This window comes from Haliotis rubra, unplaced genomic scaffold (genome assembly GCF_003918875.1).
Source record: "Haliotis rubra isolate DU_JTF1 unplaced genomic scaffold, ASM391887v1 Scf82, whole genome shotgun sequence".
Taxonomy (NCBI): domain Eukaryota; kingdom Metazoa; phylum Mollusca; class Gastropoda; order Lepetellida; family Haliotidae; genus Haliotis; species Haliotis rubra.
The window spans coordinates 1,395,063-1,416,990 of record NW_025767546.1 but is presented as its reverse complement, the minus strand read 5'-3'; the positions used below and the strand labels follow the sequence as shown (position 1 = coordinate 1,416,990).

The following is a 21,928-nucleotide window of genomic DNA, read 5'->3' as shown; positions in this document are numbered from 1 at the left end:
TGAATAGATACAATTTTGATAGTAACAAATAATTTTATTTCAATTGTAAAGGAGCCCAAGCTAGTGATTCCATAGCTAGTGATTCCATAGAAAATCTAGACTTGCTTCAATAATTGCTTTGGCATTGCAGGGGGGTAGGGGAAATAACGTGGTTCAGGGACTGTGAGACAGACTACATTGCAGGGAGGACTAGGCAGTAGGGGAAATAACGTGGTTCAGGGACTGTGAGACAGACTACATTGCAGGGAGGGACTGTAGGCAGTAGGGGAAATAACGTGGTTCAGGGACTGTGAGACAGACTACATTGCAGGGAGGACTAGGCAGTAGGGGAAATAACGTGGTTCAGGGACTGTGAGACAGACTACATTGCAGGGAGGACTAGGCAGTAGGGGAAATAATGTGGTTCAGGGACTGTGAGACAGACTACATTGCAGGGAGGACTAGGCAGTAGGGGAAATAACGTGGTTCAGGGACTGTGAGACAGACTACATTGCAGGGAGTGGTAGGCAGTAGGGGATATGACGTGGTTCAGGGACTGTGAGACAGACTACATTGCAGGGAGGACTAGGCAGTAGGGGATATGACGTGGTTCAGGGACTGTGAGACAGACTACATTGCAGGGAGTACTAGGCAGAAGGGGAAATAACGTGTTCAGGGACTGTGAGACAGACTACATTGGGACTGTAAGACAGAATAACTGGTTCTGGGACAGGCTACATTGCATGGAGGACTAGGCAGTAGGGGAAATAATGTGGTTAGGGACTGTGAGACAGACTACATTGCAGGGAGGGCTAGGCTATAGCGGAAATAACGTGGTTCAGAGACTGTGAGACCGACAAATTTATCCCCAGTGTCCACAAATTTACAGTATTCCTCATGGAACTGAGTTTGAGTCCAAATGTATATTCAACAATATGATAAAGAGATAGATATGACTTGTTGCTCCAAGAACACCTATTGTCTTGATTTCTGTTTGCTTATTTTTTGTTCATTATTAACGACAGCAAGTGTGATTAGCCTTCCTTATCAACATTTACTCGATTGTGTAAGACCAACACATGCTATTTTTCTGGAAGTACTAATGTCAAACGTGCTGACACAACACTTGTTATCGTTTTTAGCAATGTCAGCACTGAAGAATGAGGACAATCTGTATGGTTATACAGCTTCTTTATTCTGTTTTGGCGACGTTTCGACATAGAATAAAGAAGTTGTATGTCCATAAAAATTGACCTCATTCTTCATCTCCTCAACTGCTCGAATGCCAATCGAAGAAGAATTTCAGCACAGTTAAAATTAATATAAATACGATTTAATGAGACATGTGCGTTCTTAAAGCACATTATTTAAATTGCAGTGCAGTGGGAGGAGTGTGTTCTTTACGCCTATTTTAGCAATATTCCAGCAATATCAGCAATATCACCAGAAATGGGTTTCACAGAAAGTACCGCTGTGGGAATCAAACCAGGGCTATGACGTGACGAACAAACGCTTTAACCACTAGGCTACACCACCGCCCCAGCATCTGTATACGTAAGTATGAGATTATAGAGAGGTAAAGAGATAAACAGTTCGTATTGTTATATCTATTACACCTGTAATTCGCCTGTTTAATTGTCCCTTGTGTAAAGGCAATCAAACGAGTTACTAGGCGATCAAGCGACACATTACACCCAATTACCTACCACGTGCCCCCAATAGTATTTAATTGACTGCCTCTGGTTATCTCCCAATTGACAGAAACCCATTTGAGAGACACCCAATTGGCAGACACTGAACTAGAAGGTTAATTAGGGTAACACCTACGGGTATAATGGAATAGTCCACTGTCCAGTGAGCAGAGCAGGGTGAGCCTGAAACAGGTTCGTTACTGAGAAGTTTGATTGTGGGTAAATAGAACTTTGTTGTGATTAATTGATAAATGATTTCTCTTCTCAAAATTGATTTTACTATCAATTACTGTCGAATATAAAACAGGTTTGTCACTGAGAGGTTTGATTGTGTTTATTGATAGAAAAGACCCTCCCAATAATAGCATATGTACAACAGAAATTAACTGAGATAACGTTATGTTGGAGAGATATAGATATGTACATGTTTGAAAACATTCTGATTTGCAGTAAATGAGACACCTGCATTGCCCAGTAAGATACGATTAATACCAACTAGTGTTCTAATTTTAACAATACTTTCTAAAGATTGTAACAGTTTGTGTTTTTGAGTAGTATACAATGGACATTCAAGGAAGTAATGAAAAACATTCTCACATGCATGGTCACCTTCACATGATGCGTCATATTTTAAACAATTATTCTAAATAAATCGTAGTTAAGTGCACTCGTCATATATCTTAATATTGTGTGCAAAACATATAACTTCTTTATTCCATATGAAAACTATTTAGGTTCATATTTGACTTTATTTGATTTATACGATACAACAGTGTCGCAATTTCTTATAGCTAAGTTAATGTTTTCAATATGATGATGCCAACTCCCGTTAGACTAGAAGGTTAAACCGAAATGTTTATGAAAATAAACTGTTTTTATATTGCAGCAATAAAAATTCAAATTACTGTCTTTTCGTCCATCTTTCAAAATAAGCAATATAGCTTCAGTTTGCACCTATGTTTTTATTTGGACTATTCCATTATAATGTGTAGGTAACAGGTAGTAGATAATCTGTTCACTAAACCGTAAATGTTGTTGTTTTAAGTTGTCTGCGAACTGGCTGTCTGCGTAATGGGAGGACACCCTGCCTCTCACTCATTATTCACTTCGCTGAAGCTAATCAATTAATTTCCGAAACAAATGTATATCATCCGTTGAACCTGCATTTACATGTCGGCCCTAAAATAATTTTGTAAGCCTTTAGTTTCATGTCCTTGAAAAGACGAACTATAATAATAATTTATCGTTAACTTGTCGTTATTATTGATACGAAAAATAATAATTCAAACCAGAAAAACCCTATCACTGAAAAACCTTTGCAGCGTTAGAATAAAGAAGTGTTTTCATGACACCATGACGTGATGTGTAATGGCTCTATGTTTTAAGCAGTCACTTTTAGAAACATCTTCATAAGCTAACCAGGGTTGGTAGGGTAGCCTAGTGGTTAAAGCGTTCGCTCGTCACGCCGAAGACCCGGGTACGATTCCTCACATGGGTACAATGTGTGAAGCCCATTTCTGGTGTCCCCCGCCGTGATATTTTTGGAATATTGCTAAAACGACATAAAACCTCACTCACTCTCTCACTATATAAGCTATAACCAAGCTCACAAGGCATCAAGGGATATATCGTCACTAACGGGGTCTTTGCACTATCAGGGACAATATATACCTTGATTCCAGCTGTTTTGTGGTTGTTGTTGTTTGGGGTGGGGGTGGGGGGCATTGTGTATGTTTGCGTTTCACCCCCCTGGATATGCAATAACATCAGTAAACATATTATTGCGAAATTCAAACGTTTGTAATGACTATAATAATAGGTCAAACACAGTATCCGTTCCTGACATGTCTGTGGTTTCCAGTCAGCTTAACAGTGTTATGATTATTAATGTAAATGCACTACTATGCTCTGCCGTAGTTGTAAAAGCAGCACATGCGTGTGTCACCAAACAAGCTGTCGCTGTGGCTAACAATGCTGTTTATGTCGTCAAGAATGTTGAAGTAATTAGATACTATTAGAAGCTTGTTATTTGTGAGAACTGACGGTTTACTTTACTGAGCATGTGCTGACCTGTGAACTGTATACATGTACACATTATGAAACGGTTGTCTTGTTCCATCGTTACGGGGGAAAAACAGTACAATTTGGGCCACACTTATTGTCCACAGGAACTACTAGCTTCTGCATACTTTGAAATATCTACAAGTATTCAACTCTTAATGATGTCCTCTAATATGCGTAAGATTTTATGTTTGCATTATTTGCACATGTGAATCTTATATTAAACTTCTATATATCTGTATTCTACATTCTACACATTCTACATTCTGTTCTAAGATGCTTCTGTGAAAGATCAAAGGCGCCCACAGTACTTTATCAGACGATAATGTGCACTTAGCGCTAAGACTACCTTAAGTCTATGTTAAGGTATGGGAGTTACGGTCACCTTAGCGCTAAGACTACCTTCAGTCTATGTTAAGGTATGGGAGTTGCGGTCACCTTAGCGCTAAGACTACCTTAAGTCTATATTAAGGTATGGGAGTTACGGTCAACTTAGCGCTAAGACTACCTTAAGTCTATATTAAGGTATGGGAGTTGCGGTCACCTTAGCGCTAAGACTACCTTCAGTCTATATTAAGGTATGGGAGTTGCGGTCACCTTAGCGCTAAGACTACCTTAAGTCTATATTAAGGTATGGGAGTTACGGTCACCTTAGCGCTAAGACTACCTTAAGTCTATATTAAGGTATGGGAGTTACGGTCACCTTAGCGCTAAGACTACCTTAAGTCTATGTTAAGGTGTGGGAGTTACGGTCACCTTAGCGCTAAGACTACCTTAAGTCTATGTTAAGGTATGGGAGTTACGGTCACCTTAGCGCTAAGACTACCTTAAGTCTATGTTAAGGTATGGGAGTTACGGTCACCTTAGCGCTAAGACTACCTTAAGTCTATATTAAGGTATAGGAGTTACGTTCACCTTAGCGCTAACACTACCTTAAGTCTATGTTAAGGTGTGGGAGTTACGGTCACCTTAGCGCTACGATCGCTTTATACAACGGCAGCCTGGCTGCCAGTTATTTGCTTCACATGCCCCTGTGCCCAACAGCTCGTTTGATGTCATTTATCACGTGTGTGTTGTCTCAGGGACCGTCTCGATGAACGCCTCCGACCGGCCATGTCCTTGCAGATATAATTTACCTGATATTGTTACCATAAATCCGACCTGGTGTTATGTTCAGTCGCAAATAGAATAAGACAGCTCATTGGACTCGACGGAGGTTTAGGGTCACCTCGACCTAATCATGTACATATTGTACTGGTATGTTTATAACTCTCGCAATAAGCTTGAGCGGTTCTATTTGCAGTAGGGAAAATAATGTGGTTCAGGGACTGTGAGACAGACTACAGAAACATGTGCTTATTGAAATCTGTATATTCAACGTTTAACAGATTTGATAATCGTTTTGGTAATCTCTTCCTTCTCAAACATATCCACTTTTCCCGACAGACAATCTACCTCAGTAGGGAGATGGGGTAGCCTAGTGGTCAAAGTGTTTGTTTGTCACGTCAATGTTCCGGGCTCGATTTCTCACATTGGTACAATCATACTATACTGAACCACAAAAGAAACGTCGCTTTTCAAAACCAAATGCAAAAATTTGAGCTTACAGGGAGGTATTTTTTTATTATTGTGCCGTTTACTTAACATGTTTTTCAATCTAAATTGACAGTTATTGTGTTTTCTGATGAAAGAGCATATCGACCAAACGCACCGGAAAAGGCAGACATGGTAGAAGGTTCTGTATGATATTCGTGAAAAAGAAAATGCACGTGCAAGTCGTGACAACCCTACCAATGAAAGCGAGTCCCAAACTCACCTGCAATCATTTTTAATTTGACACAACCACCATGCCACGTCTTACGAGAGATCAGAGGAACCAAGTCGTGGGACGATTGCAAGTTGTCCAGACTGCATGGAGGGTAGCCAATCATTTTAATGTTCATGTTAGGACAATCTACCGACTGCATAAGTGGTATCAGGTCACTAACAGCATCCAAGACCGTCCACGCAGTGGGCAACATTCAGTAACATCGCAACGTCAAAACCGACAGACTGTGCGCCACCATCTGCAGGATCGTTTCCCCAGAGCGACGGAAACAGCCCGCCATACTATTGGGACTAAGAACAGACCCATCAGTGCCGATACAGTGCGCCGACGTTTGCATGGAAGAAACCTCTGCTGTCAGATACCCTATCGTGGTCCTGTCCTCACCGCTCATCACCGCCGAAACCGACTGCAATGGGCAACTCAGCATCGAAATTGGCGTTATCGACAATGGAGAACTGTGCTGTTATCTCATAAAAGTCGATATTGTGTTTCGACAGTCGATGACAGAGTGAGAGCATGGTGAAGGCGTGGGGAACTGTTTTCCAATGAGTGTATTGTTGAAAGAGACTCGTGCGGTGGTCCAAGCATCGTAGTGTGGGGTGCAACCGGTCTGAACCAGTTAGTTGACACCGTGATGTTCCAGAATCTTGGTCCAGGATGAGGAAATGACGTGACAGCTGCTCGCTATATTGACCAAGTCATAAGACCCCACGTTGTACCACATTTTGGACGTTACAGAAACCACATCTTCCAGCAAGACAACGCTCGTGCCCACACTGCCAGAGCAACATTGGACTTCCTAAGACAACATGGCATCCAAACCCACCAATAGCCTGCACTCCGTCCGAATTAAAGTCCAGTACAAGACCTTTGGGACGAGATTCAAAGAAGACAGAATGACCTCCAACCAAGGCCGACCGCTGCGACTGGACTCGATCAGGCATTTCGCAGTGTATGGAGCCAAGTGCCTATGGCCTTCATCGACCGGCTAATTCATTCCATGTACAGACGATGCAACGATTTCATCGATGCCCATAGAGGCCACACACGATACTGACTTTGGGGTATCTTAATGGTACCATTTTTGGTGATTTTGTTTGTGTGAAATCTAATTGTGATTCCCGAAAATGTGTTAACCATAATTGTCAAGTTTGAACTCAACCCTCCGTTTTGATTGTTCATTAGAGTGAATTAAAGTGTGTGCTTTAAGAAACCGCTATCAGTGCGACATTTCTTATGTGAAACCAATGTCTGCGGTCTCCGCCGAGATATGTTTCCAAAAGCGGTGTATAAACATACTGACTCAAGCTTACCTCCCAAACATCATTATCCATGCCACATTCACTGAAACCAGTTAGTGTTCATGTTCACATTACAGTTTGGGTATAATGTATCCAGCTGATTCTTTCTTTATTTTCATCAGAATATCGAGGTTATTTTTCGGGAGAACAGCATTCCTGTAGCAGTAATGTCCCTTGTATGAGGCCATGAGTTGTGTTCATGTTTCAGCACTATTGTCGTCATCAACAGATGGAGCAAAGTTTTTAATTATTCACATGAAAGTACAAGTGTTCCTTTATTTATTCCCAGAATTTCACCCACAGTGCAATACATACCTTGTGAAGAAACCTGGAAAAACAATAACGGAACACTTGTACTTTCATGTGTTCCCTTAGTCATTTCCATGAGTATATACTCCAGGTCGACATGAGGGCCCAATTGCGTAGATCGATGCTCATACTGTTGATCACTGGATTGTCTGGTCCACACTTGATTATTTACAGGCAGCCGCCATATAGCTGGAATATTGCTGAGTGCGGCGTAAAACGCACACACTCACTCGACACGAGGGACCAACTTATGGAATCCTGGAAGGGACATTGTCGCGTTGTCGCGTTGCCGCGTTGTCGCCCTTTCAAAAACAAGCAAAATGAGGCAAAATTAACCAAAGCGCGACAACGCGACAATGTCCCTTCCAGGATTCCATACAAACTACTCAGTATTCGGAAGTGACTGAGAGCATGGAACTATACTAGGGGCATAAAAAAGTTTCGGTCCAATTTTCAAGAAATATTATATCTTAGATCTGATAATGGGTTATTGTGACCCACGTGGTTTATGCTATCTGTTCAACAAAGATGCATACAATTGTTTGGGACTTGAGGTAAAACTGAACGTTTAGATCAGCTTGACATTTATGACATCACGAAATGGAAGACAATATACCGAACAAAGACTTTGTGATATAACCAACGACATCAGTAGCGCCTCACGTGCCCCTTTGCCTTGACATACTTAACAGCATGGCTGTGAGGGTGACGATAATCTAGGACAGACTAAACTTCTCACCAAGGGTGAGTCGGCAATATTGTACATAAAGTGGTCGATCAGCAATCCAGCCATCCGTCACCACAGCTATAATATCAGGAGCTAGTCGGACGCCACATTAATATAACGCCTGTAGCTTGAATAACAGACCCACTGGTCTGTGTGTAGAGAGCTGTATAGTCGTGAGGAAGAGTCAGGTCCGGTACTTGGAAAAAAACAGGTTAGTCCTCTCTCTGACATGTTTTATAATGCTCAAGGAACACTGCTATTTGCAGTTATTATGTGTGGTCATTAGTTTCCATTCCAACTCCTCGTGATACCGTAAGCTGTTGTTTCTCATGAACGACTTGGTTTGATAATGAGTATTAGTGTAAGTTTTTCAATGGGTCCATATTGCTGAACTGACTGCATGATTTGATAAGCTACTACACATATACTGAGATAAATGCAGGGAGCTGGATGGGTGGGGCGGGTTACTGCTTCACGGCAGTGTGAGAGTGCAAGCTTGGTGCTGTTTTGAATTCAAAACAGTGGCCTGAGTGGGGTAGGGTCATTGACTTCTCTTGACCAGGCCTTCCTATCTATCGGAAACAAAAGAAGAAAATGGGCTGAGATTTCACACGCATTGGGAGTAAAGAACTGCAATGCAATATATGTAACTGCATATAAATGTGAAACGAAAGCGTATAAAATTGGAATAAACTACAGTTGCTAGTTGACTACGCATACAACAGCTATCGGACTATAAAAGATGACCCAATTCGTTCAGCCAGCTGGTGTTGTAAACTTCAAGAAAGGATGAGCCCCGTATAGCATGGGCCGGGCCAAAGGTCAAAAGTTAAACTGGATTACAGAGTAATTAAACCATACGTATTGGTAAATACCTCTGGACATAACGCTTAGTCCCTAAATTGATGCAATTTTGATAGTAACAAATAATTTTATTTCAATTGTAAAGTACCCCAAGCTAGTGCGTTGGGAGATTTCATAGGAAATTTAGACTTGCTTCACTTGCTTTTGGCATTGCAGGGAGGACTAGGCATTGCAGGGAGGGGGGGAGGGTAGGGTAGGGGAAATAACGTGGTTCAGGGGAGGACTGTGAGACAGACTACATTGCAGGAGGACTAGGCAGTAGGGGAAATAATGTGGTTCAGGGGACTGTGGGAAATAGACTACATTGCAGGGGAGGACTAGACAGTAGGGGAAATAACGTGGTTCAGGGACTTGCAGGGAGAGGACTACATTGCAGGGGGAGTAGGTAGGAAATAACGTGGTTCAGGGCTGTGAGACAGACTACATTGCAGGGAGGACTAGGCAGTAGGGGAAATAACGTGGTTCAGGGACTGTGAGACAGACTACATTGCAGGGAGGACTAGGCAGTAGGGGAAATAACGTGGTTCAGGGGAAATAACAGTGGCAGTAGGGGAAATTTCAGGGACTGTGAGACAGACTACATTGCAGGGAGAGGTAGGCAGTAGGGGAAATAACGTGGTTCAGGGACTGTGAGACAGACTACATTGGGAGTAGTAGGGGATTGCAGGGAGGACAGACTACATTGCAGTAGGGGCAGTAGGGGAAATAACGTGGTTCAGGGACTGTGAAACAGACTACATTGCAGGGAGAGGTAGGCAGTAGGGGAAATAACGTGGTTCAGGGACTGTGAGACAGACTACATTGCAGGGAGGACTAGGCAGAAGGGGAAATAACGTGGTTCTGGGACTGTGAGACAGGCTACATTGCAGGGAGGACTAGGCAGTAGGGGAAATAACGTGGTTCAGGGACTGTGAGACAGACTACATTGCAGGGAGGGCTAGGCTATAGCGGAAATAACGTGGTTCAGGGACTGTGAGACAGACATATATATCCCCAGTGTCCACAAATTTACAGTATTCCTCATGGAACTGAGTTTGAGTCCAAATGTATATTCAACAATATGATAAAGAGATAGATATGACTTGTTGCTCCAAGAACACCTATTGTCTTGATTTCTGTTTGCTTATTTTTTGTTCATTATTAACGACAGCAAGTGTGATTAGCCTTCCTTATCAACATTTACTCGATTGTGTAAGACCAACACATGCTATTTTTCTGGAAGTACTCATGTCAAACGTGCTGACACAACACTTGTTATCGTTTTTAGCAATGTCAGCACTGAAGAATGAGGACAATCTGTATGGTTATACAGCTTCTTTATTCTGTTTTGGCGACGTTTCGACATAGAATAAAGAAGTTGTATGTCCATAAAAATTGACCTCATTCTTCATCTCCTCAACTGCTCGAATGCCAATCGAAGAAGAATTTCAGCACAGTTAAAATTAATATAAATACGATTTAATGAGACATGTGCGTTCTTAAAGCACATTATTTAAATTACAGTGCTTAAGGGGAGAGGAGTGTTCTTTACGCCTATTTTAGCAATATTCCAGCAATATCAGCAATATCACCAGAAATGGGTTTCACAGAAAGTACCGCTGTGGGAATCAAACCAGGGCTATGACGTGACGAACAAACGCTTTAACCATAAGGCTGCCCACCGCCCCTCCTTCTCTTAGCATCTGTATACGTAGGTATGAGATTATAGAGAGGTAAAGAGATAAATAGTTCGTATTGTTATATCTATTACACCTGTAATCCGCCTGTTTAATTGTCCCTTGTGTAAAGTCAATCAAACGAGTTACTAGGTGATCAAGCGACACATGTACATTACACCCAATTACCTACCACGTGAACCAAACAGTATTTAATTGCCTGCCTCTCACTCATTATTCACTTCGCTGAAGCTAATTAATTTATTTCCGAAACAAATGTATATCATCCGTTGAACCTGCATTTACATGTCGGCCCTAAAATAATTTTGTAAGCCTTTAGTTTCGTCCTTGAAAAGACGAACTATAATAATAATTCATCGTTAACTTATCGTTATAATTGATACGAAAAAAAAAATCTAAACCAGAAAAACCCTATCACTGAAAAACCTTTGCAGCGTTAGAATAAAGAAGTGTTTTCATTACACCATGACGTGATGTGTAATGGCTCTATGTTTTAAGCAGTCACTTTCAGAAACATCTTCATAAGCTAACTAGGGGTGGAAGGGTATACGTAGCTTAATGGTTAAAGCGTTCGCTTGCTTGGCACGCCGAAGACCCGGGTACGATTCCTCACATGGTTACAATGTGTGAAGCCCATTTCTGTTGTCCCCCGCCGTGATATTGTTCGACTATTACTAAAAGCGGCGTAAAACCATACTCACTCACTATAAGCTAACCAAGCTGGTTGGCCCATAAGGCACCAAGGTATGTATTGTCACTAACGGGGTCTTTGCACTATCAGGGACACTATATACCTTGATTCCAGCTGTTTTGGTCGTTGTTGTTGTTGTTATTCTTGGGGGAGTTTGGGGAGAGGTTGCGTTACAATAAAGTCCCTGGAAATGCAACAGCATCTGTAAACATGTTACTGCGACTGTTATGATAGATCAGACTCAGTATCCATTCCTGACATGTCTGTGGCTTCCAGTCAGCTTAACAGATTTATGTTTATTAATGTAAATGCACCACCATGTTGTAGTTGTCAAAGCAGCACATGCGTGTGACACCAAACAAGCTGTCGCTGTGGCTAACAATGCTGTTTATTTTGTCCAGCCTGTTGAAGTGTACATAATGCGAGGAATTAATATACATGTATACTATTAGAAGCTTGTTATGTTGTTATGTATGTTCCATCGTGTGGTGTGTGATTTTTCACCAGGAACTAGCTTTTGCATAGTTTGAGTTATATTTAAATATTCAACTCTTTATTTGCTCATGGAAAGTTTATATCAACTTTCTACATATCTATGGTTTACATTCTAAAGAGTCATTTGTTGCCTTATTTACATGATGTACTCAGGAGGAATCCGTTACACGTAAGTTTATTAGCTATCAGATAATAACATATCCCATAGTAGATCATCCCATCTACTATGAGTATAAATTACTGCCTTCTGGGCGCCGTTATCATTTACCCCGTTTTAAACCAATCGTGCCATGAAATCCTTTGTACCTGCCAGTATGACTCTTTTAAATGATTCCTAGTGTTTGGACATGGTATATTTCCAACTTTCTTTTAATATCTGTACAATGTCATAATAGCCTTTCAATCTCTACACCAAGAGTAGTTAGTGCTTTAGTCCAAATAAGGATAGGTGTTAACACAATACCCAGATATCTAGATACAAACCATACAATTTCAATTTAAAACAAATATTAATAGTGAACTGGCTAACAAATTCAGAGCACTGTCATTCTCCAAAATTCAATGTAAAATCACTGATTATGTGTTGAAATATGTTTGTATGCACAGCCCTAAAGTATAATAAAGTAACGCAAAAAGACTCCATTGTAGCATTTAATCAAACTTGTTAACTGCTGAATAATTGCTGATATCAAATTATATGATTATTAAGATGTATCAGATCTATTCTAATATCACCAGGGTTATCATGCTCAAAATAATCAATATATACTCTCCCAAAAAGAAACGCATCGTGAAAATAGCAATTTCATGTAGCAATGAATGAAAACGTGATTCATTTTACAAAAGGTTTTGCTCTGTTTATGAGTCCTATGGTGTTTATGTTTTGAAACATCACAACACCGTATTTAACAGCATGATTCGGCGTGTAGTGTCACAGAATACACAATTCACATGCAATGCACGTGAAAGTTGGGGATCAGATAGTCTCAATGATTGGTATAAAAGGTTGATCGTTGCCTGTCGATTATTCACTGTATTTGGAATATTGTTGACGAACGCAAAATGCCACGTCTAAGTGAAGCCAACCGTCATATCGCCATTGGTTTGCTTGAAGCTGGCGTCTCAACGTGCAGTTGCCCGACGCATGAATGTTCACCAAAGCACCATTTCACGGCTCTGGGAGAGAAATCGCCGGCAGAATGCGGTAGCAGATGCCCCTCGTAGTGGGCGACCTCGAGCGACCACTGCGGCGCAGGATCGCTACATCCGGGTACATCACCTGCGTCATCAAACAGCTACGGCGACCAGTACCGCTCCACAAATACCCGGATTGAGGAGGCTTTCTGCACAGACTGTCAGGAACAGGTTGAGAGAGGCTGATTTACGTGCCAGATGACCTAATTTTGGCCCTGTGCTTCGACAACAACATCGTCGACATCGAGTTCAATGGTGCACCAACGTTCAGGCCTGGAACCTACCGACGCGCGACATCAAAATGTCGCGTTGTCGCATTGTCGCGTGTCGCGTTTTAGTAAATACGTTATAATACAAACTGTACTCAATATTTTAACAAAGCGCGACACGTGACACGCGACGCGCGACAACGCGACATTTCATCAAAATGTCGCGTTGTCGCATTGTCGCGTCGCGTTTTAGTCAAATACATTATAATACATACTATACTCAATATTTTAACAAAACGCGACACGCGACAACGACAACGCGACATTTCATCAAAATGTCGCGTTGTCGCATTGTCGCGTCGCGCGCGTTTTATTAGTTACCGCGGATTTTATAAACTATCACAAGCATGATTACTTTTCGATGTTTGGAGTGGATTGGAGTTGAGTGGAGTGGGCGGAGTGGAGTGGAGGAGGAAGTGAGGAGAGCATGAGTGAGTGAGTGGAGCGGGGAGCGGGTGAGAGGAATGAGTGAGTGAGCGGAGCGGGAGTGGAGGAGTGAGTGGGTGGAGGGGAGCGGAGCGGAATGAGTGAGTGAGAGAGAGGTGAGTCAGTGAGCGGAGCGGAGCGAAGCGAAGTGGAGTGGAGTGGAATGAGTGAGTGAGAGAAGTGAGTCAGTGAGCGGAGAGGAGCGGAGCGGAGTGGAGTGGAATGAGTGAGTGAGTGAGTGGAGCGGAGTGGAGTGGAATGAGTGAGTGAGTGAGTGAGTGGAGCGAAGTGGTGTGGAGTAGAGTAGAGTAGAGTGGAGCGGAGATTGAGTGTAGTGGAGTGGGGTGGAGTGAGTGGGTGGAGCGGGGAGTGGAATGGAGGGAGGGAGGGAGCGAGCGAGCGAGTGTTGATTTCTGGCGCTCCAAGGGTACGCAACTCTGCCAAGCGATTTGCCCGCTTTTAAAATCATAATGATAACATTCCATTTGTATGGCGTTTTCCCAAGAAGAATATCACGTTCAAAGTCGACCAAAACTGTATTTGAGGTGCAGGATGGTTAAGAGATATTACCATCTCATTCTACCTGGTATCCATCCACTGCTGGCTGAACAAGTTCATCAGCGTCGGACAGGACTGTACCAAGAATCTCTCTGAGGAGCCACACTGTGGAACATAGTGACCCATTCGTGGACACCACTTGATGTTTATGCCGATGTGGCCTGAATTTTAACAATATTTGAGTGTTTTCACAACCTGTGAGCTTGATATGGGTGAAATGTCCAAAGTGATGAGTATGTATGGTACTGGGATTAGAACCTATGATCATAGTTTTCTGGTGTGACTAAGAGACACAACTCTGCACAGCAAATTGCCCCGCCTTGAATGACAGAGCCACCGTGTGCAGTGATTACAATGAATAGTAGCGCTAATAATTTGTCTTGCTGCTAAAACACACTTGATTGGCCAAATACATTTACAATATATACAATAATTTTCAAAGCAACAATGAAAGATTCCCATTAAGTTCAAGAAAAGCAGCCCCCATTATCATTACGCGTACTACTTCATTGTAAAAACCATTGGAGGTAACAAAGACCACTGAAGTGTGAAATAGAGTATAACATTTCCTGCGCATGCGTAGACTAATTGACTTTCTACGCATGCGCACCGGTAATCGAAAGGGCGAAAACGCGACGCGACGCGACAATGCGACATATAATATGTCGCATTGTCGCGTGTCGCGTTTTAGTGAATTTTAGGCTTCTTTTTACACATCTTAGATAGGGCGACGCGCGACAACGCGACATATTTTGACCTTGAAAATTGTCGCTATGTCGCGTGTCGCCCTTTGGAGGAATAGAAAATATTATTCAAAACGCGACACGCGACACGCGACATCGCGACAATGCGACAAATGGGCGAAATGTCGCGTTGTCGCGATGTCGCGTGTCGCGTTTTGGTTTATTTTGCCTCACTTTACTTGTTTTTGACAACGCGACAATGCGACATAGCGACAATGTCCCTTCTATGATTTGAAACAGTGGCAACGGCACGAGAATCGACGCGTTGGCGATCAGACCCCTGCAAAATGGCCGAGTACGACCTCTTCTGTACACTGCTGGATTCGGTGCAGTATGATTTTAAACTTTCAACTCGATTCCGGCATGAGATAGCAGAATGACGGCTGTTGCGCGAAGGCAGTGATTTGTGTATGTGTGTGGCAACTTGGCATTCTTGGAGATGTTTTTCATCATTTGTGACAGTGAATTTTTGCCAACGCATCGTGAATGAAGTGCGGTGTACCCAACAGAATCGCGGATATCGACGACAGATTTCGGATGTTGAAAGAACGATTCATTATTGGGATTCATGTGGGATTTGTACAACATGAAGGATGAAACCGGACACAAAAGGTAAGATTTCAACATTTTTAATTGTTTTGATATGCTTGGGCTTGTGTCAGTGGGATTGTTCTAGACTGCATTAGTACCTTTTCATTATTACCGATTAGTATTTATTTTTTGCTATTTTAGTATATCATAATATTATCATTCAGTGTTAGATCAGATGTAAATCTTGTTGAAAGCTGTTTTTGATAAATAATAACCATATTTGCATTTATGCCTTTGATAATTCTGTTTAGAAGCCTTGTGACAGTCTAGCGAAAGGGAGGTAACTAACATGTATAACTTCCTTTTTTATTTGGTTTGTTTACAAAATGTTAAACCTTGCACACCTCTGAAGAAAATTGTATTTCTCTCAGTTGCTTTCGATAATGACCCATCAATTATTTCCCTCACGCCATTCTCATCAACCTTAGCAAAGCGGGACTGTGGAGGGACGATCGGTGTACAAGATGGAGCCGGGTCAGCGTTAGCGCTGGAATTTCGAAGTGGAAACGTCCGGAGTGCTGGCATTGGTGTATTTTGGAAGATCATTATCTAGAAACAAGTATCATTAACGTATTCTTTATGCTGAATAATAATCTTTAAACTTGGAATATTGTACCAAAGTAAATACTCGAATGCTTGAAATTTGCGGAGCAGTTCATTTGTGAATAAACATCATTGAAGGATATTATTTTATGGCTCTTCAATCACTTTACTGTTATCTGATCACATATGATTATGTGCCATGTGATTGTATACACCATCATCTTTGAATAATTCTTCCAAGAATTTGTCGTCTTCAAAGATTGTATCAAAATCCCAGAGAAAGAATTTGAGGTGGTAATGTTCCTCAATTATGCAAATTCATGCAGCGAAAATAGTACGGTATTAGTGCCAACGTATTAATGTGCGGTTATTAGGCCATCATTTTCAGGTATGTCGAACAATATTCGACAAGGGTAATTAACCAATCAGATTGCGGAAAGCACTCTTGACTTGAACTATATGTCACTATGACTTGAACAATGATAAATGATAAGCTAGTGGGCACAGTCCCCCTCACGTTTATGTGCATTTGGGGGGATATGTTTCAAACCTTTACAGATAATCAAACTGCCACCCCGGGATATTAAATGCCGCAAATGGTCAATTCATGAGTAAACTGAGAGCCACCAGCTTCCTATTTCAGGTGGACAAATTGTTTGTCCTAGTTGGTGTTTAAGACATGCATAGTCATACACAATCCCCTTGAATACAATAAGTCGCCGTGACCGATACAACAACATGCCAGGTTTTCTGTGTTGTTTTACCTCGATATTTAATCAGGTCATGTAAAAATCTGTTTGTATTCTCAAAACAGTGTCGGCCCATACGTTTTCACATGCAATACAGCAATTAATACTCCCTCGTTGTAACCCGTGTTAGGTGGTATAAACCTACACATGTTATTTGTCATCATTCACTTGATGGTCAGTTAATGAATTTATAACAGGTATAATTAGTGGTAACACACTTAGATTACCCGACAAAGGTTCCCATTTGGCATTTCTTGTGTCTGGAGTAAATATTCAACATTATAAACATCGATTAAAGGATTAAGGCGAGAAAGGCGGACGTTATGCAATTAGTTGCCAGGTGTGCTATCTTGGGTGACCAATGAGACTATACACCAATACCTGAAAAGATTTATCACTTTTTCGTATATTAAACTGTTAAAAGACACATCATTTGGAACAGTTTTGTGGATATTGATGGATACATTCCTCGAACAAGGTAATGGCCTGATATTGTTCCTATAACTTTAATCTGTTTTAATTTTAATATTTGCATTTTGTTTTTATTCATTTGTCGTAGCATTCAACAGAATCATTGTTTTCGCCGTGAAGTGTAATGAGACAGACAACATGCACTAGGGTGTGTGTGCGAATTATGATTCACATTGGCAAACTATAAAATGTCTAGATATTACAGTTCTGTTATAAATTCACTATAAGTATCAGCAGATCGTCTGCTTTTATTTAGTTTCAAAATGCATACAAGTGTGATAATAAACTAATTAGGATTATAAGACCAAATATAAAGACGCACATTGACTAGTATCTACATACTGGTGAGTGGACATTAACCATGGGAATGTAGCAAAGAAATTTATCGCGCAGTATTGTGACTTCGACCCCACCTCGCTTCCTTGGAAGAAATCGTTATGTTATAAGTTGTGTCATGCAAAATCCGTTTGGTTATGATTCCAATACATATTTAACAACGAGTAGAAAGTAGTCTTGATTTTCTAACTTGATGAAAACAAACTATAATCTCATTAATTCTAACAGATTTTTTTATTTTTAAAATGGCGGCGCCCTGTCGGGAACATCCGCCAGTCTGAGGATAAATGGTATTTAGGTTTGTTTTCACCGAGTTGTGCAAAATCAAAACTACTTTCTACTGGTAGTAAAATATGTATTTTATTGATGGCCAATAGGATTTTGCATGACATAGCGTATATCATAACAATTTCTCGTGGCAGCGAGGTGGGTGTCAATATAATACTACTTACAATATTATTGTTACTTCGACCACAACCTCACTTCCGAGGAAGAAATCGTTATGTTACAAGTTGTGTCATAGAAAATCTTTATGGTCATCAATCATATGCATATTTTACTACAACTAGTAAGTAGTTTCTGATTCTTTAACTTCCGTGAAGCGATCTGAACACAAGTAAGATATCGTTTCAGGCTTCCACAACGCTCGCTTCGCACTCACAAACATAACCCATTTAGCACGAACTGCGGGGTCCGGAAATCTGTGCATGGGGACACCATCGCCCGACCCCTAGGAGCAATTGACGACAAAGCAACGATTCGGCATGTCGTCGTTGATGTCGAGAAATCATCAAAATGATGAGCGTGCTACACATTTTCTATACAACTAACTGAAAATCGTTCCTCATATGACGTCACTGCAGTGCTCTGGCGACAGAGTTACGTAACCTGTCTGTGGTTTCGTTGGCGGGCGAGAGGGAAGCAGGCGACTTTTTGGCCACTTTTAATCGCTCGGTATTAATTAACCACAAGTTTTTAAAGAATGAATTTGGTGTTCCGCATAAGACTAACCACAAATCTTTCATATGTAATGGTTAAAAGAGTAACAAAAAACAAAGTTTAGTGGTTCTTTAAAGGTTAGGTGATGTTCAGAAATAATATATTTGAAAAACATCAAACGGGTAGATTTACTTATACCGGTACCACTAAACGTATTTTCTGCGCATGATCGGAAGGGAGCTTAGGTTAGGGTTTTCAGGATTAGGATTAGACTCCTATATACAACAACTGGAAGTAGCTAAAACAATGGTACCGGTATAAGTAAAGTGCTCCCATCAAACCTCATCCTCAGCTGAACAATATACAAAACCTATAATTTTCATCCTTTTATTTTCTTCAGAAACAATCCTTTTTAAAACTTTCTGACGTGTACAAAGCAGAAACCTACACATGTTAAGATCAGCGGGAGCTACATGTAACCTTGTGCGTACAAGGGCATGCGTAACCCGAGCCTGGCTATCAGAACATCACAAGTATTATCTTTTCATTCAGATCACTAATGTGCAATTGCCTTCCCCAATCCATCTTATCTCTCTGTACAGTTGATGATCCTATTCAAAACAATGTAGGCGAATATATTTAGTCCAGATGTCAATGACAAAAACGCGTTTTGTTTTTAATGGACGGACAAAATCCCACCCTGACAAAATCCCATAGGACAAAATTTCTCGCAAAAATAACCAACATAGGACAAAATCCCATGTATATGTTATTGCTACATTGCTAAATGTGTCTCTGATGATGACAGTTTTTATCAGTGTTCCAAAATGGAAGTACTGAATAGCAATAAGGGAGGAGTTAAAATAGCACTAGATGGATTTTTGTACACAGCTGGGAATGTTCAAGGAAAATTGCATTAGAATGTCGTGGGTCCATGAAGACATCGTTGACAATGGAGAATCCGGTTCTTGTTATATCTCATGGTCATCCAGCAGATGAGTCACATGTAGAAGTCATGACATTGAGAATCCAGCGACCTATCAACCCTGGCGACATACGACAACAGCCCCTCCGACTGCGACGTGTACACCCAGTCTTCACACTTGATGTCTGGGATGTCATGAAGGGACCGTGGACAATCAGCAGCGTACCAACAGTCCTTCTGAAGTTTGGAATTCCAGTTTCAAGCATTTCATCGGCCATAATTTATTCATGAAGAAAAAGAAAAATATCTATTTCAAAATAAATTGTATGTCATTTTTCACACTGTTGGGATTTTGTCCACAGCGTTCAGACATTTTGTCCTATAGGATTTTGTCTGGTTGGGATTTTGTCAGGGTGGGTTTTGTCAGGGTGGGATTTTGTCAGGGTGGGTTTTGTCAGGGTGGGTTTTGTCAGGGTGGGATTTTGTCAGGGTGGGATTTTCAGGGTGGGTTTTGTCAGGGTGGGTTTTTGTGAGGGTGGGTTTTTGTCCTACCCTCTATTATTCAAGGTAAAGTCGTATGCAGATTGACATTATTGTTGAGTCTTTCTCCATTCATCACAGGAAGCGGGGTTGTTTTTTCTCTTATTTTCCATTGCTAGCATATCTCGGAATAACGAGTAGTATTTTTCAGTGTCTGATGAAATGCCCACCGAAGATACTGGTATACTGAAAAGCATATTTTGATTACTGACGGGAACTGCTACTTCGCATATTTAAGATTAATAATGACATGGTGTTAAAACAAGCAAATGGGTTGTTTTAGCGCACTATGTGTTATTAAAGCGGATGTTGTACTTTGTTAAGATCATTAGACGGTAACCGTATTTGACTGACAAACATTTGCAGGTATATGTGGATTTGTCGTGTGTTGGTTTGATGTGTGCAATGATGTATACATTGTTGTTCTGATGAAAAATAGTAACCATTCATTTTGATTGGTAATTGATTTTAGAAAGGTTTTTTGATCACTGAAGTTGAATTCAGCTTCATCGTGTTAAAAAAATCAAATCTCAGCATATTCTAGACGTGATCACAGTACATTACATCCATTTGACGATTATTCAAATGTATTCATACCGTATTAATATGTCAAAATGAAGATATCTACACGCGCAGTAAGATAACACTTATTAAGCCTATCTCAAACAACCCGGGGGCGGTAGGGTACCCTAATGGTTAAAGCGTTGGCTCGTCACGCCGAAGACCCGGGTTCGAATCCCCACATGGGCACAATGTGTGAAGCCCATTGCTTGTGTCTCCCGCCGTGATGTTGCTGGAATATTGCTAAAAGCGGCGTAAAACCAAAATCCGTCAGTCAGTCAGTCAAACAACCCGTGACGGTACGGGTTAGAATTGGTCTTCAGCAACTCATGCTTGTCGTAAGAGGCGACTAACGGGATCGGGTGGTGAGAAACGCTGTCTTGGTTGACACATGCCATCGTATCCCAATTGCGTAGATCGATGCTCATGATGTTGATCACTGGGTCGGCTGGTCCAGACTTGATTATTTATAGACCGCCGCAATGTAGCTGGAATATTGCTGAGTGCGGCGTTGACAACAAACCAACCAACCAATCGAAAGCATGAAAACATTCCCACAGAAGTGTTTTAAGTTCGAAACTTGGTTTTGAATGTTAGGGAATGTTGAAACAGAGCAGCGATTTTGAATGTTTTAGTTTCTCATCTTTCAAAACAAGGTCTGGGGGGAAATGGAGTAAGGTAGAAAGGTTAATATTTTTAAATCTTTTACAATTTTTAACATATTGTTCAGTTATGGTAGCGGTACAACATATTAAGCAAGCTACGTTAGACATTACCATCCACTAATAATTGTTGTTGTTTTGTTTCAGGGACCTATATCTAACATCACTGAAGTTTGGTGACGTCTTCTGCGAATAAGGATGGCGACCAAAACGGTGCTGGTCCATATCAAGCGGGCTCTTTGTAAAGAGCATGCGCGGTACTTGTGCAGATCGTTCTCAACTCGTTCTTCACATTTGCCATTGAGCAGCAGTGATATCGTCAAACTACAGCGTCGTTGTATTTCCACGACGTTGACTACAATGAACGGCAAGGAACAACACATCGTAACAAGCCCCTTTTCTCCAGTGGATATCCCGGATGTGAACTTCGCTGAGTTTGTGTTGTCAAAGTACAGCGAGTTTGGAGATCTAAAAGCTTTGGTAGGTCAGAAGAGATAGTTCTGAAATATTGATAATTCGACTAGTGACAAGGGCTTTGATTCAGACTGAAATCGATCAAACGAAGCAAACAGTTACTAAACTAAAGTCGGGGCCACAAGGCTGCTACCTACTGCCAGAACACAGTACCCGACGTCCTTGACAATGTAGTACTCCACCGTCCTTGTTGTCTCTACGATCTTATGATGACCACCACCTATGTTGTCCATACGATCCTCGATCTTATGATGACCACCACCTATGTTGTCCATACGATCCTCGATCTTATGATGACCACCAACTATGTTGTCCATACGATCCT

General features: G+C 41.2%; 1 protein-coding gene across 1 annotated transcript in view; it reads left to right on the top strand.

Annotated features, from left to right (window-relative positions):
* LOC124262082 (4-coumarate--CoA ligase 5-like) overlaps window positions 1-21,928 on the top strand; it is a 37,825-nt gene that overhangs the window by 1,043 nt on the left and 14,854 nt on the right. The window contains exon 2 of the mRNA XM_046696514.1: window positions 21,277-21,609. Within this exon, the coding sequence (XP_046552470.1) occupies window positions 21,328-21,609 (282 nt within the window). The 5' untranslated portion in view covers window positions 21,277-21,327. The remainder of the gene's footprint in view (window positions 1-21,276; window positions 21,610-21,928) is intronic.